A 14,603-nucleotide genomic window follows, 5' to 3' on the forward strand; every position below is an offset into this window, starting at 1 on the left:
GGACACAAAGAGAAGTAGAAATAGACAGTTGTCTGCAGAACACCTGTGTGACACCAGCAAGAACTTGAAAAGAAATAAATTCATCATTAAATAACAGCAGAAGGTTTTACAGTCAGTATGCAGAGACATAAAGAAAAGATTAATAAGAAAACTTCTTTTCATAACCAAGAATGATATTTTACAAACAAAAAGAGCATCAACAACCACAAACAAGTAGATCAAACTCATATCAAAGTAAGGGCTACCAGAATAGCTTTATGCTGCCATGCAGTTAAATTGCAGTTTGAATCTGCCTGCCAAGCGTACAAGGCGGAAAAAAAAAAAAAATGGATTTCTAGATCACTGGAGAAAGGAAAGAGGAGGACAAGATGCATTCAGCATACATGTATCCAGAGGGAAGACACTACAAAAACTTGCAAGCTGCTCCAGAGAGAGACCAATGCTGTCTTGAAAGTTGAAGGGAGGCACAAATATGACATTTTTAAACACCATTTCACAGAACTCTTGGTGGCACACAGTCACCCTTGGAGCTCTGATCAATGCATACTATGTAACCCCACAGGATGGCTGAAAACACTGCCCTCAAAGAACTTTCATATGCAAATAACGTTACTCAAGAGTTTGTGGGTTTTAAATAAAATGGGCACCCCATTTACATATCCAACTACAAATAAAACTGTTTGCACTGAGGTTCTCTCAAAGATCTGCCTAGCAGTAAATAAAGACACTTGTTCATAACATACGACTATCAGGACAGCCATAACATGAAAACACCACTCTCTTCACAACTCTACAACTTACCTTTTACTGTGGAGCTGAATTCTTGTCCAGTAAAGAGGCTTCATTGGTCGAGAAGGCTCTATCACATGTTTCCTGCTCCCTTTCTCCTGATTAATCCCCATTGAAAACAAACTAGATGGTAACGGAGGAGGAAGAAACCCACATACCTGTGGGACTGCTGGGTAGGTGCTGCCCTGGGCTGGCACTGGAAGGGGTGGCACTTCTCCTGGTAAAAGTGGTGGGGCTGGAGGTGGCATCCCCAACCCAGGCAAAGGAGGGGGCAGAGGAGGTGGAGGAGGGGCACCTGCACCAGGCAGAGGAGGTGGAGGAGGGGCACCTGCACCAGGCAGAGGAGGTGGAGGAGGGGCACCTGCACCAGGCAGAGGAGGTGGTAGAGGAGGAGGTGGAGGTGGTGGGATGCCCCCTCTGGGCAGAGGTGCGGGAGGTGGTAGCAGTCCTGCTCCAGGCAGAGGTGGTGCTGGGGGTAGCATTCCCAGTCCAGGCAGAGGAGGAGGTGGGGGAGGGACACCAGCCCCAGGTAAAGGTGGTGGTGGAGGGGGAGGTGCGATGCCCCATCCGGGCAGAGCAGGTGGGACTTCTGCTCCAGGCAAAGGTGGTGGTAGAGGTGGTGGTGGTACTCCAGCACATGGGAGAGGAGTGGCTGGGGGCTGCATCGATATCTCCCCACTTGGCAAAGGTGGAGGAGGAGGGGGTGGGGGGGGCATGCCTGGCAGAGAGTGGTCCAGGTGTGGCACTGCTGAGCCAGCAGAAGGAGGGAGTCCTGAGCTGGGCAGGGGTGGTGGGAGTGGTACGCTTGCCATGGACACAGGGGGGGCAAGGGAAGGGCCTTGTACTGCAGACAGGGGAGCAGTCGGTTTGGTGGCTGGCAGTGATGGGGGAATGCTACCTGTGGGCTCGGGGGGCAAAGGACGAGGTTGTTCACTACAAGTCATATCTACAGTACTTAGAGGCTGATGGGAAGCTGGCATTTCAGTCTCTCCTTCAAATGCAAGGGACAAATTAACTTTGGGTCCTGGAAGAGGTGACTGCGGCATACTCTGTACTGATTGGCTTGCATCCAGTGGCACCGAGATCAGCTTCGGCGACAGAATTAAGGAGATTTCAGAACAAAATGTGGGCTGTAGTTCCAGAGCTGGCAATTTCTGAGTTGGCCTTTCACTTTTGCCCCCTTCTAAGTGTGGTAGCGGGGGTGGCTGTGGCAGTGCATTGGCTGAAGGCATTGTGTGTGTTGAATAATCCTCTGTTGGTGACGTCTGTACAGATCTTGCTTGTGACACAGTCCTGGGTACGGTCTCCTCTCCATTCCTTTGAAGAGTCACACTGCTGAGTTCCCCACAGACTGCATGCATGTACTCATTGTCCTGCTCCCTCCCAGCAGTCTGCACCTCTGCAGCTGGGAACAGTTTCTCTAGTTCTGCAATTTTGGTCCTCAGATCCTCAATAGTTTGCTCAAGTTGTTGGATGACACTGGCACGCTCCTCAGATTTCCCCTCAAAATCATCCTTTGAAAGAAAATAAATATATGATAAGCACAAACCAGATACCACTCATCACTATATAAAAAAAATAAATTTAAATAAAGAATATTGGTATTCCAGATGTTCAGAAATAAGCCAGTTGTGACAAGCCTTTAAAAACAGAGTTATCATTGTGGCTAGCTGCATCTTAGAGTGCAAGAAGATAACTTAGGAAAATTACTTGTTCAGTATGTGTAGGGATTGGCGACCAGAAGATCTCACGATGTATGGAAAGGATAGGGACTGACCGCCCCGTGATAGAGCTTATGATGTAACTGCAAAGGCGGGAACGAAGTAGTTTGCATATAAAAGCAGTGAAAGAGAGTTAATAAACGCCATTTGTGATATCCTCATATTGGTGTCTGTGTCTCAGTGGCCCGGGGGTGGTGGATGTGTGGCTCTCGTGCCGTCTCACCTCGAACGGGAGTTGTTGTCGCAGACAGGTAAAGAAAGCCGGCTGCAACAAGTATGAAACTACATTCATCAGCATTTACATGTTTTAGACTGTGATTATATTTGGCAAAACCAAAAATCAGCAGCAACCCCTCCTTCTCCCCACATACCCTGACCAAGGAAACAACCAATAACTGAACACAAGTACTGCAAGTGTTCATGTACACATGGGTATGCAGACACTGCAGTGGGAAGGACACCTCGTTACTTTAATTCTGTTAACTGAAAATAAGTCAAGTGCCTCTTCAAAGGGATGCACTGTGCATAACAGACTCAACACACTACTGACTGCTGGGTTCCAACATACACCTTAATGATACAATACAGTTTAGGAATGCAGAACATCACAAATGCACACTTTCTGGAAACAGCTAATGTCAGAGCAGAGTAATGCTTTTCTCCAGCCAGCATGCTTGGGAAGGAAAAGTAGTAAGACAAAACTAAGGGAGAACTTTCCTCCCACCCAAAAAACTTCTCTGCCAAGAGACAGACTGTGAGTGAGTAATGTTGGAACAGCTTCTTGTCTGGTTATTCTGTCTTTGACAGCTTCCACATTTTTCATGTCTTTCTCTGAAGCATCTGATCCTGCCTGCTGTAGACTGAGTAGAGGAACCACTAACCTTAAATGTCACAGTAATTCCTACATTTAAAATTAAATACCAGTAACAAACTGTACTAAATTTAACAGGTATGTGCTTTTATCAAAAGGTACCAAAAGAAGCAACCCAGTCCAAAAATAGCCATTTGTGCTTAATCAGGAAAGCTGAACAGGAGACAGAACAGACATGAGTTTACAACACAAAACATTTTAATGAAGAACTTACTATTTTCTAGTTGTATGCATTTACTTTTTAGTACTTTTTTTTTAATTTAAATTTGGAATATTGGTCAGCACTTCAAGCATATAGTTGAACTATGTTTGTCATGCAACAGGTTTCCCAAGTGGTTACAGCAAAACAGTTATTTAGTCCCTTTTTGTTCCCTTTTATAAAATCATATGCTTCATGGATGAGACTGTAGGCTTACTTCATAGGAAATCTTTTAAATATTCAGATTTTACAGGTCTTGTAAAAAAGCCTACAAATAAACATACAATACCTGATATACTAATTGCCTTGATTTGTTTCAGGAAGATGATGTTTTTCATCTCATTCTTTGACACATGAAACATTTAAAAGTCATTTTTCTTTCTGGAAAATGAACATGTAACTTCCAGCTGGGAACTATTAATAAAATATATGTTCATTAATGCTTAAAAAATTGTTTCTGCACAGAACTGATATTCAAACATAAAATTATCTTAGATTTTCCCAGCTGTCCTAAAGCAGTCCCAGAAGTAAAACAGCAACTACTACGTTTAAACCAAGTATTGTTTGATTTTGAAGCACCTTTATCAAAACTCACAATCCTCTACATTGTTTGAACTTTCTGGAACAGCAGTTTGAAATTAAAGTTATGGATTATAACTAGGTCTCCCCACCAAACTTTGAAGAGAAATGTATAACAGAGAAAGGAACATCAGAAAAGTTTTTCAATGAATAGTGAAGGAATGAACACAGCAGACATATTAACAAAACAGTATTGTAACAAGGAAAAAAGGCTGAAAAAGACATTTCCATTACAGACTACTCATGGTGCTTCAATCCACTGAGTTTCCTTTAACAACTCAATATTTTGTAGCAGCAACAGCTTTGTTGAAGAGCTTCATTACAAAGGAGAGGGAGAATATTCTATTACCCCTTTGTTTCATTTGCTCTTATCCCCCTTATCAGTCACCTGAAAATATAATAATAAGGCCTATCAATTCTTCAAAAGGCAACATTATCAAAGGAAATGTGTTCCTAGGATTATTAAGGCCACACACCAGTCTTCAGTTATTTGAGAACTCTATCTATTTCAATTCTATCCGATTTGGAAAATTCATTCCTGCCAGAAACTGAAGCCAACAGGATTAGGCACAGTATTAAATGTTTGTGAAGAGATTTGCCTTAATGATGGCCAATCTCAGAACAGCTCACTGTTTTAAAAACTCTTTTACTCAGGAGATTGGATCCAGCTTTTTGCAAGAAAAAGAGGTAATCCTTGAATCCTGAAATTCTACCTGAAATACAGGAAAAACCTAGAATTCACTCTTTTACAAGAGAATTCACCCTGCAGACCACTTTCAAGAGAAGTATTTTTTAAAGTTTAAAAAAATGAACAAGCAAGTGAGATGATTAAACAATTCAGACAAGAAACAAAAGTGTATTGATGAACAAAGTGACTTTTTACCCCATGGCCTAAGAAACAAATTTTCTGTACTTGAGACATGGCATTTCAGACAACCTGGTGATTTGCTACTGTGTTGTTACCTAAGAATCACTAATATATTCAGGTTTTCATAGAAACAGCATATTATGCACAAGCAAGACTTTGCTGTGAATGCAGACATATTTATCCAGAGGAAATTACATACTTTAAATGCATTTGGTTTAAAAAAAACACCAAAAAACCCAAAACAAAGCCCCAGTATTTATATGCTTCAGTAATTATTTTAGATAAATAGAGAAATGTTTCATTTTGACTTTCAAGATGCCCTCAGACTAGTTTAATTAGGTTACTTCCTTTCCCCTAGCAAGTAGTTTAAAGTCTTCCTCTAGGTCAGAAAAGGCTGTTTCAAACAAACATAAGCCACAGCAAGTTTCCACTATCCTCAACAAGGAAGGAAATTTAAAATATATATAAGTCAAATCAAAAATTAAAATTAGACAGTTTCCTTAGAAGAATAAGCAAGGCAACACTTAATTTTTCACACATGTAAAAGATGGTCAAAAACTGCTGACAAGAATCAGAAGACCCAGATAAAAAAAATACACATAATGAAAAGGAGGTTCATTTTTAATCCAAAGGACAATTCCACAGCAGAAACCTACGGGGTTTAAAAGAGATATTGAGGGAACTCTGTCTTGCCTAGAGTTCTTACCCAGGACCCAGGTACTGTGGAACAGTCTTCTTTCTGTAAAGAAAGAAAGAAAGAAAGGTGGAAGCTTAAGCCTTGCTTTATCCAGGTGACTTGGGCGTGAAAGACGGGAGCAGGAAAAAAAATTACAGGGGTGTATGGCTATAGAATGGTGTCCAGCATTTCTGAAACAGTCTGTACATGTTCCATGTGCAATGAGTTGGATGTTCAATCTGGGACTGCTGGACTGACTGTGCTGCACTGATAGGCTTATGTTTGTACAGTATCCAACTGATCTGGGAATACTGGCTTTACTGTATAAAAGCTGTACACTTGGATGTGCATATGTACCAAAAGCCCATACATTACATACAATTCATTCCACTCATCATGTTTTCCATATGTGCACATCAGATGTCCAGCATAAAGCTGATCTATATAGACAGAACACACCCAGGACCTTCAAACATGTAAAAGCTCAGATTGCAGCTACCTTCTCTACTGAGTCTGACATCCTAGTTTCTCAGATGAGTGACTGAAACCAACAGACCCTTCTACAACTAAATTTCCAGGCAGAAAAGCCCCCACACATCTGTGAAATTTAGCCCTAGTCTATAAATACATACACACATATGTGTGTATGTATTATATATTTATCTACGTCTATCTATCTCAATTTGCATTCACTTGTTCATACTTTCTGAACAGCCATAATGTCTGTCTTCTGAAAACAAACATAATGGCAGTTCCAAATGGTAATTTTAGAATATTTGAAAAATAAAGACACATTACAGTTTAATTTTAGAAGTTAATGCCTTAAACTATTACAAGCCAACAAGTTGCATCAGCAGTTTGATAATTTTCAGCAATTTGTCACTTAGCATCATGGAATTTCCTTTCTGGGTGGGATTCATATTTAGATGATAGGATTATACTTCTTGGGTTTTTTCCAAAATATAAACCTTTTAGTTTCTCTGCATCAGAATTCAGAGTCTATGCTGCTACCTGACTGCAAGCACGCACAGGGAGTAGAAGCATGCAGTTAAACAGGACTAAGATGACAAAAGAAAAGGCTCCTCAGGTCTTCCAGTAAGTCAACACCTGGTGGCACTAGCAGCATCCAGCTACTTGGAAGGATGCTCCTTCCAACTGCTCTGTTAATAAAAGTCTCTTTTCTAAGTGAAACGAAAAATTTTGGAGCACGTATGCTCACCAAATTGCAAGAAGTAGTGCCACAGTAAGGATTTAATTCCGAGAAATGTGATCTCTATGTAGCTTTCTCTTTTTAAAGCTGTCTCATTTTCAAAGCTGCTTCTTGCAACTACAGATCAACCTTAAGAAAAGGAGGCACAACATTTTAATAGGCATTTTCATTGCTACAGCACTTGTCAAATGAGCAGTATTGATGGACATTTGATTTGCATTCAAACAAAATAGCATCTGTCTCACTAATTCTCACATTTCACTTAAGCCTCAAAGCCCATTGCAGCATTCTAGTTTTATGGTAGTAGAAGCTGAGTCAAAAGCTGACAAACTTGCCGATGGCATCAGGGAGAACTGCTGAAGGAGTAGAATTAGTATTGGATACTAGTTTGTTCCTCAGACTATGAGATCAAATAATTTTTGAGTTTTTATTATACTGAAGGTGCCTGTATGGGGACAAAGGAGATACATTTTCACAACAGTTTAAACTACACTGTATGTTTCTTCCTACAACCACAAGGAAACATGATGCACAACTCCCCAAGGCAGCACTGAACAAGCAAGCCCTGAAATAAAAACAGTGTAACACACTGCCCTGTCTGAAGTGATAAACCTCATTTGGTGGATGTGAGCTAATATCCCACGCAGTGACACAGATGGATTACACTAGGCCTGCTCTATGCTGGCATTGGGACTATTCAGCAATTCCTAAGCTAAAGAGCTAGGACATTTCTAATCAACCAAGAGGTTTTGTCATAACCTATCATGGGTGCAAAAAAAGCCACACCAAAACATTACATGCAGAAATCAATAATTATTGCAATTCAAATAGTTCAAATAAACACATGATCAGCAGGGAGTGTGGACCTTTCAAGAAAGATGCTTGCATTACAAATGCCAACTTCTAAAGCTGGAAGTCAGAAGAAAACAGTTTTGTTATGATTCAATTTCTTGAAGCTTCTGTCCTTGAATGGTTTCAATTCCTTATTCCTGGGCTAAGTGCATTTCAGAGGATAAAATATCCCAGATCTTTGCAGTTCCCATTTTAGTAAATAATAAAAAACCAAAAACCACCTGAGATGCATCAAAGACTGAAAGTGTTTTCTCTCTATAAGTTGTAAGACTCTTAACTGAGCTGAAATATAACCGTAGGTTATCCGCAAGTTCTACTACAATAGGAACCTCAAAAGAATTTTTGTAGACTACAGACAAGAAAAGATAAAGCATCACAGAATGACTGACCACCCTAGGAGCTACACAGCAGTCAAGTAAAATTACTGTCATCTTACATAATATTACTTTTACCCTGCACAAATAGCATTTTTCAACCTGATTGCCCAGAAAGTTTTAGACCTGCTTTATTTAAAAAAAAAAAAAAAACCAAACCAAGCAAACAAAAAAACCAACACAAAACCCCTTCAAGTCTTGAAGGTTTCTCTCCTAGCATATATGAAATATCATTATTAAAGAAGCATGAAACAGTACAGCAGTAAACAATAAAGACTTCAAAAAAGGCTTACCCCTCCATATAGCTTCAGTTAGCCCAGAAACTAGTTTAACTGGTCTGTCACTCACCTAGTGTAAAACAAGTATGGAAGTGAGAATGGGCATAGAAAGTAAAGGGGGGTGAGTGAGAAGAGGTTCAGCTTTATTAATTTTAATATAACCTTATTTTGCCTATTTCTGCTGTCTTTTTAGGTGTTCTGCTGTTGATCTCAAAAAGACTGCTAGAGTAGAACTCACTGCACTCAGGTCTTTAGCAACTGAAAAGATAACTGAAACCTAACCACCTATGCCAGCAATCCAATAAGCAACAGGTACCTTAAGAGTCACAGATTTCCTTAAAAGTTGGGATAAAAACTGCTTTGGATTTATTTTCTGCTCAATATTTAGGCTGTTTATTGAAATGACTATCATGTGATACAGCACTTCCTTTCTTCTATTGCCTCTGTTTGTCCTTTTAACCATAAGTCTAAAACTAAAAGGTTTGAGTCATTTTCCTATGTATCCAGGCCAAGACAACCATCCATCTCATTCTGTTAAAATACAAAATAAAACCTGGCATATCTAGAACCTTACTGCATTGGCATACTAGAGAAAGGAGTTGAACTTTTTCACACCAGGCCTTTTCTTGATTTTCGATTCAACATGAGACTGACTGGCAACCTGGGAAGTAGTCACTGTGTGACTACCTCATTCTATTATTATTTCTGTGTTCTTTAAATACAGAAACTATACTAGTTTTTATGCTAGAAATAACAGGAAGGATTCTATTGCCCAAAATGTGAACATTAATAATCTAAATTTGAAGGACTCGGAATGCCTTTAATCTCTTCTCCTGATGGTCCAGTACTGGAGATCATAAAAGGTAATGATTTTCTAGGTGAACTTTGCCACAACCTGATAAGCAACTGTCCAGAGTATGATACTTCTACACAGTACTTGCCCCTTTTTATCCAAGAGTTCAGTCAGACCACAAAATGGGAGGTTCAAATGTTGCTTTTGTTTCAGGCTTCCAGCAGGGAATAAGCAGCAAAAAATAACCACAGTATTGGCATACTAGAGAAAGGAGTTGAACTTTTTCACACCAGGCCTTTTCTTGATTTTCGATTCAACATGAGACTGACTGGCAACCTGGGAAGTAGTCACTGTGTGACTACCTCATTCTATTATTATTTCTGTGTTCTTTAAATACAGAAACTATACTAGTTTTTATGCTAGAAATAACAGGAAGGATTCTATTGCCCAAAATGTGAACATTAATAATCTAAATTTGAAGGACTCGGAATGCCTTTAATCTCTTCTCCTGATGGTCCAGTACTGGAGATCATAAAAGGTAATGATTTTCTAGGTGAACTTTGCCACAACCTGATAAGCAACTGTCCAGAGTATGATACTTCTACACAGTACTTGCCCCTTTTTATCCAAGAGTTCAGTCAGACCACAAAATGGGAGGTTCAAATGTTGCTTTTGTTTCAGGCTTCCAGCAGGGAATAAGCAGCAAAAATAACCACAGTAAGAATAAATCTTTGTAGAAAGGGATGAATGGTCCTCACTACCCTGAAATATGAGCCTACTACTCACGACAGAAGAAATTTGGAGAAATGGAATCAGAGTCTTTACAAATGTATCCTTGAACATGCTGAGGGCAAGGGGCTGACGGCCAGTCAGCTTCTCTAACTCTTTGAAAGTGTGAAGGCTATATTAAAAACAAAGCTGTATCTTTTTGGGTGAGAGAACATTAAATAAAATCAATCACAATCAAATAATCAAAGATGAGCTTTAAGTTTTGAGAGATCAAGTACAAATTTTTGGTATGGACAAATAGAAAAAAAACATTTGTCTTCAGGAAAAGTTGAATATTGAAAACAAAGTAATTAAATATTCAGGAACATACAAGTTAATTTTTATCAGTAATTTGGGGCTTTGAATATACCCATCAGCATATTCACTAAAGAACAAATAAAAATATGTATTTAAAAATACAGAAAAGAAAAAAAATGTTCTTACTGGTTTTACTTACCAACTTAAACCAACTTAAAATGGAGAACGTAATGTTAATTATCTTTTGATCTGATTGTAAGTAGAAGTTAAATCAGTCTGTTTTGTATCCAAATAGTAGAAATTCTTCTCAGCTTTCCTTTTAAGTAAGTTCTCATTCAAGAATTTTTACTAAGATAGAATTTGCAAGCACACTGTTCAGTCATTATTATTCCTGAACCCGAAAGTTGGTGCTACTTTCCAAAGAAGTTGTACCTAAAATGACAAAAAAGTCTGGTTGTGTCTAAGTGTAAAGCATAGTCAAAATTGAAAATGCAGAGCGCTTATTATAATTACTACATGCAAAATTTCTATTATGTTCTGCCATATTCTCATGAAAGTCTCCTGTAGAAGTCGTGAAACCAGATGAATCACTTGACCAGCAGTTTCTTAAGAATTTTGATCAATGCCTGTAAATACACAGTATTTGAATTAGGAGTAACTCACAGGATATATATGTGCTTTTAGATATACATATCTTTACCTCATTAAGCTCTAATCTAAACAACACATCAGAAATGTAGCAAGACTGACCAGGCAAAGCAGGAAGTATACCTTAGCATTACCACATAGCCATCCTCGGAGATGCACAAAATCCTGAGAAAAACAACCAAGCATCTAAGTTAGCCTTGCTTGAGGGAGGGTGCTGGCAGGGAAGGGATTGGACAGCATGACCCCCTGATGTCTATTCAGCCCTAAATTACTCTGTGATTTTTATGTTATTTCATAGGTATAATTAGGTAGCATGCCACATATATCAAAGAAGAAAAGGAGAATAAAGAGCCCTTCAAATTTAAATGAGCACATAAATAAAACTTCGTCTTGACATTAACATCAACACAGATTAGAAGAAAACAAACTTTAGTCTCACCATGGCCAGGAGGAACAGTGAAAAAAAATATGCTATTGTCACTCCACTGAAAATTATACCAATGTATTGTTCCTTTTAAAGAAGTAAACACTGCCTTCAAGCAAAACAATGGAAGTCAATCCAAGTATTGTGAAGTCTGGATATAATACAAAATACTAACATTTGTTCTGAGAATTAACTGCTTTTATTTTTCTACCACACACCCTTGACATATTATACTCCTTTATTTATTTTTATTTAAATATGTAGTCTACAATTTATATACTATGTATGTCAATTGATAAAAATTGATGTCAGATCCACTTTTTTTTTTTTTTTTTTTTTTAAAATCCTCCCCTCACCAGAATTAAATGGAAAGATTCAGGATTATGGTTGAAGAAATTAATTTCATATGCAACAGGAAATTTACCTCTATTTAAATGATAGTAATTCAGCAGTACAACTTTTAAATTATCACTACAAAGACAGTCATCCAGAAGCCTTGTAGACCAAATTAAATGTGTTCCCTTCATTGGTTTAAAAAATAAAACAACTTAACAGTGACAGAACAGCATTTTCTAAATATTTAATATTTCATGATTTTTGTTATTATTTTTAGGACACAGTTTTATTATCTGAGAGACATTCCAATTACTAAACCTTGGTCAGATTATACACAGTAAATTTGTGTACTTTTTACAGACTAATTTATTAACCACCAGAAAGCCACCACTTGCTGACATTAAAAAAAAAAAAAAAAAATTCTCACTGTAGGGTATCTGCAGGACCCCCCAGGAATGACATGTGCGTGCCTTGCACAGTCTGCTGAAAAATACTTCACTGCCATCTAGTGGCTCAGTAGGCCGGCTTCTTTATGACGTCTTTCAGGCTCTCTAATTAAAAACTTCTTCCCTCACTTCTACTACTACTACTTCCATCCTCATCCTTCCTTCCTAAGAAATCCTGATTTTATCAGAAGATGGTGTTTTAATCACAAATTTCAGCTACTAGTCATATAGGAAGAAGAAAAGATTGGAACAGACAATCTCTTTTTGAATTACATTGAGGTCTCAGCTCAGAGAACATCACTTCATATTTTAAAAGGTTTAATTAATTAATCTTCTACAGTTATAGAACATGAAAAATCTATTAGTAATTAGTGGGCTTTCTAAAAACAACCCAAAAAGAAACCTGAAAATTGCAGCATGTTTAAACTCAGGAGTAAGTTCTAATATTAAGAATCAAAGACAGATTTCCATCCATGAAACTGGAAACTTCTGCATAAGAACTATATTTCATGAACATAAAAGACAGAGTATGCCTGATTTGCACTTATCATGTCCTGGAGTGAAATTCAACAGAGGTTAGACTCCCCTTTACTGCCTGAGCAAAATGTTCTGCACTTCAGCAGTTCCTATGACCCCAGCAGTAAAGTCTTCAGCCAGGTTTCTGTCGTCGCATTTCACACAAAATTTGTCTCCTTTCTGTGCATTTTTGATAAAGCATAATTTATTCTCAAGGCTAACAAGAAAACACTATCTGCCTACACATGCTTCCTGATATTCACCCACTTTAAGCTAAGATATCCCAATTCTAACATTACACATTGGACCAACAGTTAGAACATAAGTTCCTGTACACCACATATTACAAGCCTTACTTTATTTTTTGCAAGATAATAACAAACCAGATTTACACCTCTCAATATTTTTAGCTTTTTATTTTCTGAAGTTGGGGTATGCTGTTATGATGCTGCAGGAAGTTTACATAGATATAGTTCTCATTAAAACAATATATCTTGTTCTGTTTGTCAGGACAGAGATCATCAGTTAGGTATAGTATTTACTTTGAAAAAACGCAATAGGTACAGACTTCACTAACGTTTGATTCATTGGAAAACTTCGAAAAATATTTGCTTCATTCATATTCCTTTCTTTCCTCAATGAGGCAACTCAGGATAGTAGATCCTTGTAGATCCTCATTGTTGTGCTCTTGGGTTTTTTAACCCAAATGTATACCTTTTTTCCCCCTGCTAAAATCTTTAGCAGTCGTACTTTTGTGGGAAAAGAACTGCCTTAGAAGAACTGTTTATTGCCTCCCCAGCCTTCTCTTTCTCCTTACAAAAAGTAACCCAACAAGTAGTGAAGGGATGGAAGAGGAGTGGGACATGGTCCCAGGATCACTGGGCCCTTCTGAATTAATATCTCAAGAAAGAACATGCAAAATGAAGCAGTGTAAGAGCCACAGCCACAGAATGGTATGGGAGTTCAGAAAGGAAGACTTCCCAATTTCCCTCCAATTTCTATCAAACAAAGTTGTTAACAAATCTCATCTACAGTTTGCCTCTAGCCTGACGAAAGCCATGTAATACCAAAATAAAACTGGTTTTTAAAATCTCCCTTTTTAAATTTTATTCCTTTTTTATGTGTAGTAGAATCATTTCACCATTTCAGACAAATCTTACATTTACCTCCTTCATCCTACCTTCGCCTGTAAAGAATCATCTATCTGAAATTTCATTTAAGAGAATTTTGAGCAGCATGCATATTTCCAAGACAAAGTCTAGCTGTGACATTTTATAATAATGTAAGTACAATCCCAACCCCACCAATGTTTAATATTTTCTAAATAGACTGATTGTGTATTTATCTTAAAGGATTTCACAACCTTTTTTCTTTTATTACTGTCAAAATTGGAACGTTTCAAATGTCACTAATTACCTTAAGGAGTTTAAGACTAGAATAGTAAAAAAGGTCCCCACTGAAAGGCTGAGGGAGGGGTTAACAGCAAAGTGCGCTAGGAATACTCTAAAGTGTCAATAGTCAGACTTACAATGTTTTCAAAGTGGAAAGTATATTTAACATGGCAAAACATGTCCTGTAATTTAAGGTTTTTAAGGCCAGAATTGTTTCCCTATGATATTATTGGAAAGTGCACCAACAGATCATGCAGCATAAATCTGTCTTCATTGACTTAGAACTGCCAAAATTTTGTCTGGTTGTTACTACCAGTTGAAGTATGTGCTGTTCCAAGAGGGCATATAATTTTGGTTGAGGGATTATTCGTTGGTTTAAATGGGGACAACCAAACCAAAGTGAACAACTGAGCCGGAAATATTACAGGCATAAGAATTTTTTGATGGCAAGCTTTTCCACTGTAAATATAGTTTAAATACTCAGTGTAAACCATCTCATAACCAAACTGCTAGAAATTGGAACAGTCTGGCAAAACCTCATCTCCTGAGACAGAACTACAGATACTAGTCATTGTCAATGGCATGAAGAAGAATTTATTACATCTG

General features: G+C 38.1%; 1 protein-coding gene across 1 annotated transcript in view; it reads right to left on the reverse strand.

Moving 5' to 3' along the window:
* FMN2 (formin 2) overlaps positions 1–14,603 on the reverse strand; it is a 160,227-nt gene that overhangs the window by 104,165 nt on the left and 41,459 nt on the right. The window contains exon 5 of the mRNA XM_035900268.1: positions 802–2,303. Coding sequence (XP_035756161.1) covers positions 802–2,303 — 1,502 coding nt within the window. The remainder of the gene's footprint in view (positions 1–801; positions 2,304–14,603) is intronic.

The sequence above is a fragment of the Egretta garzetta genome, unplaced genomic scaffold, assembly GCF_000687185.1.
Source record: "Egretta garzetta isolate BGI_Z169 unplaced genomic scaffold, ASM68718v1 scaffold248, whole genome shotgun sequence".
Classification (NCBI taxonomy): domain Eukaryota; kingdom Metazoa; phylum Chordata; class Aves; order Pelecaniformes; family Ardeidae; genus Egretta; species Egretta garzetta.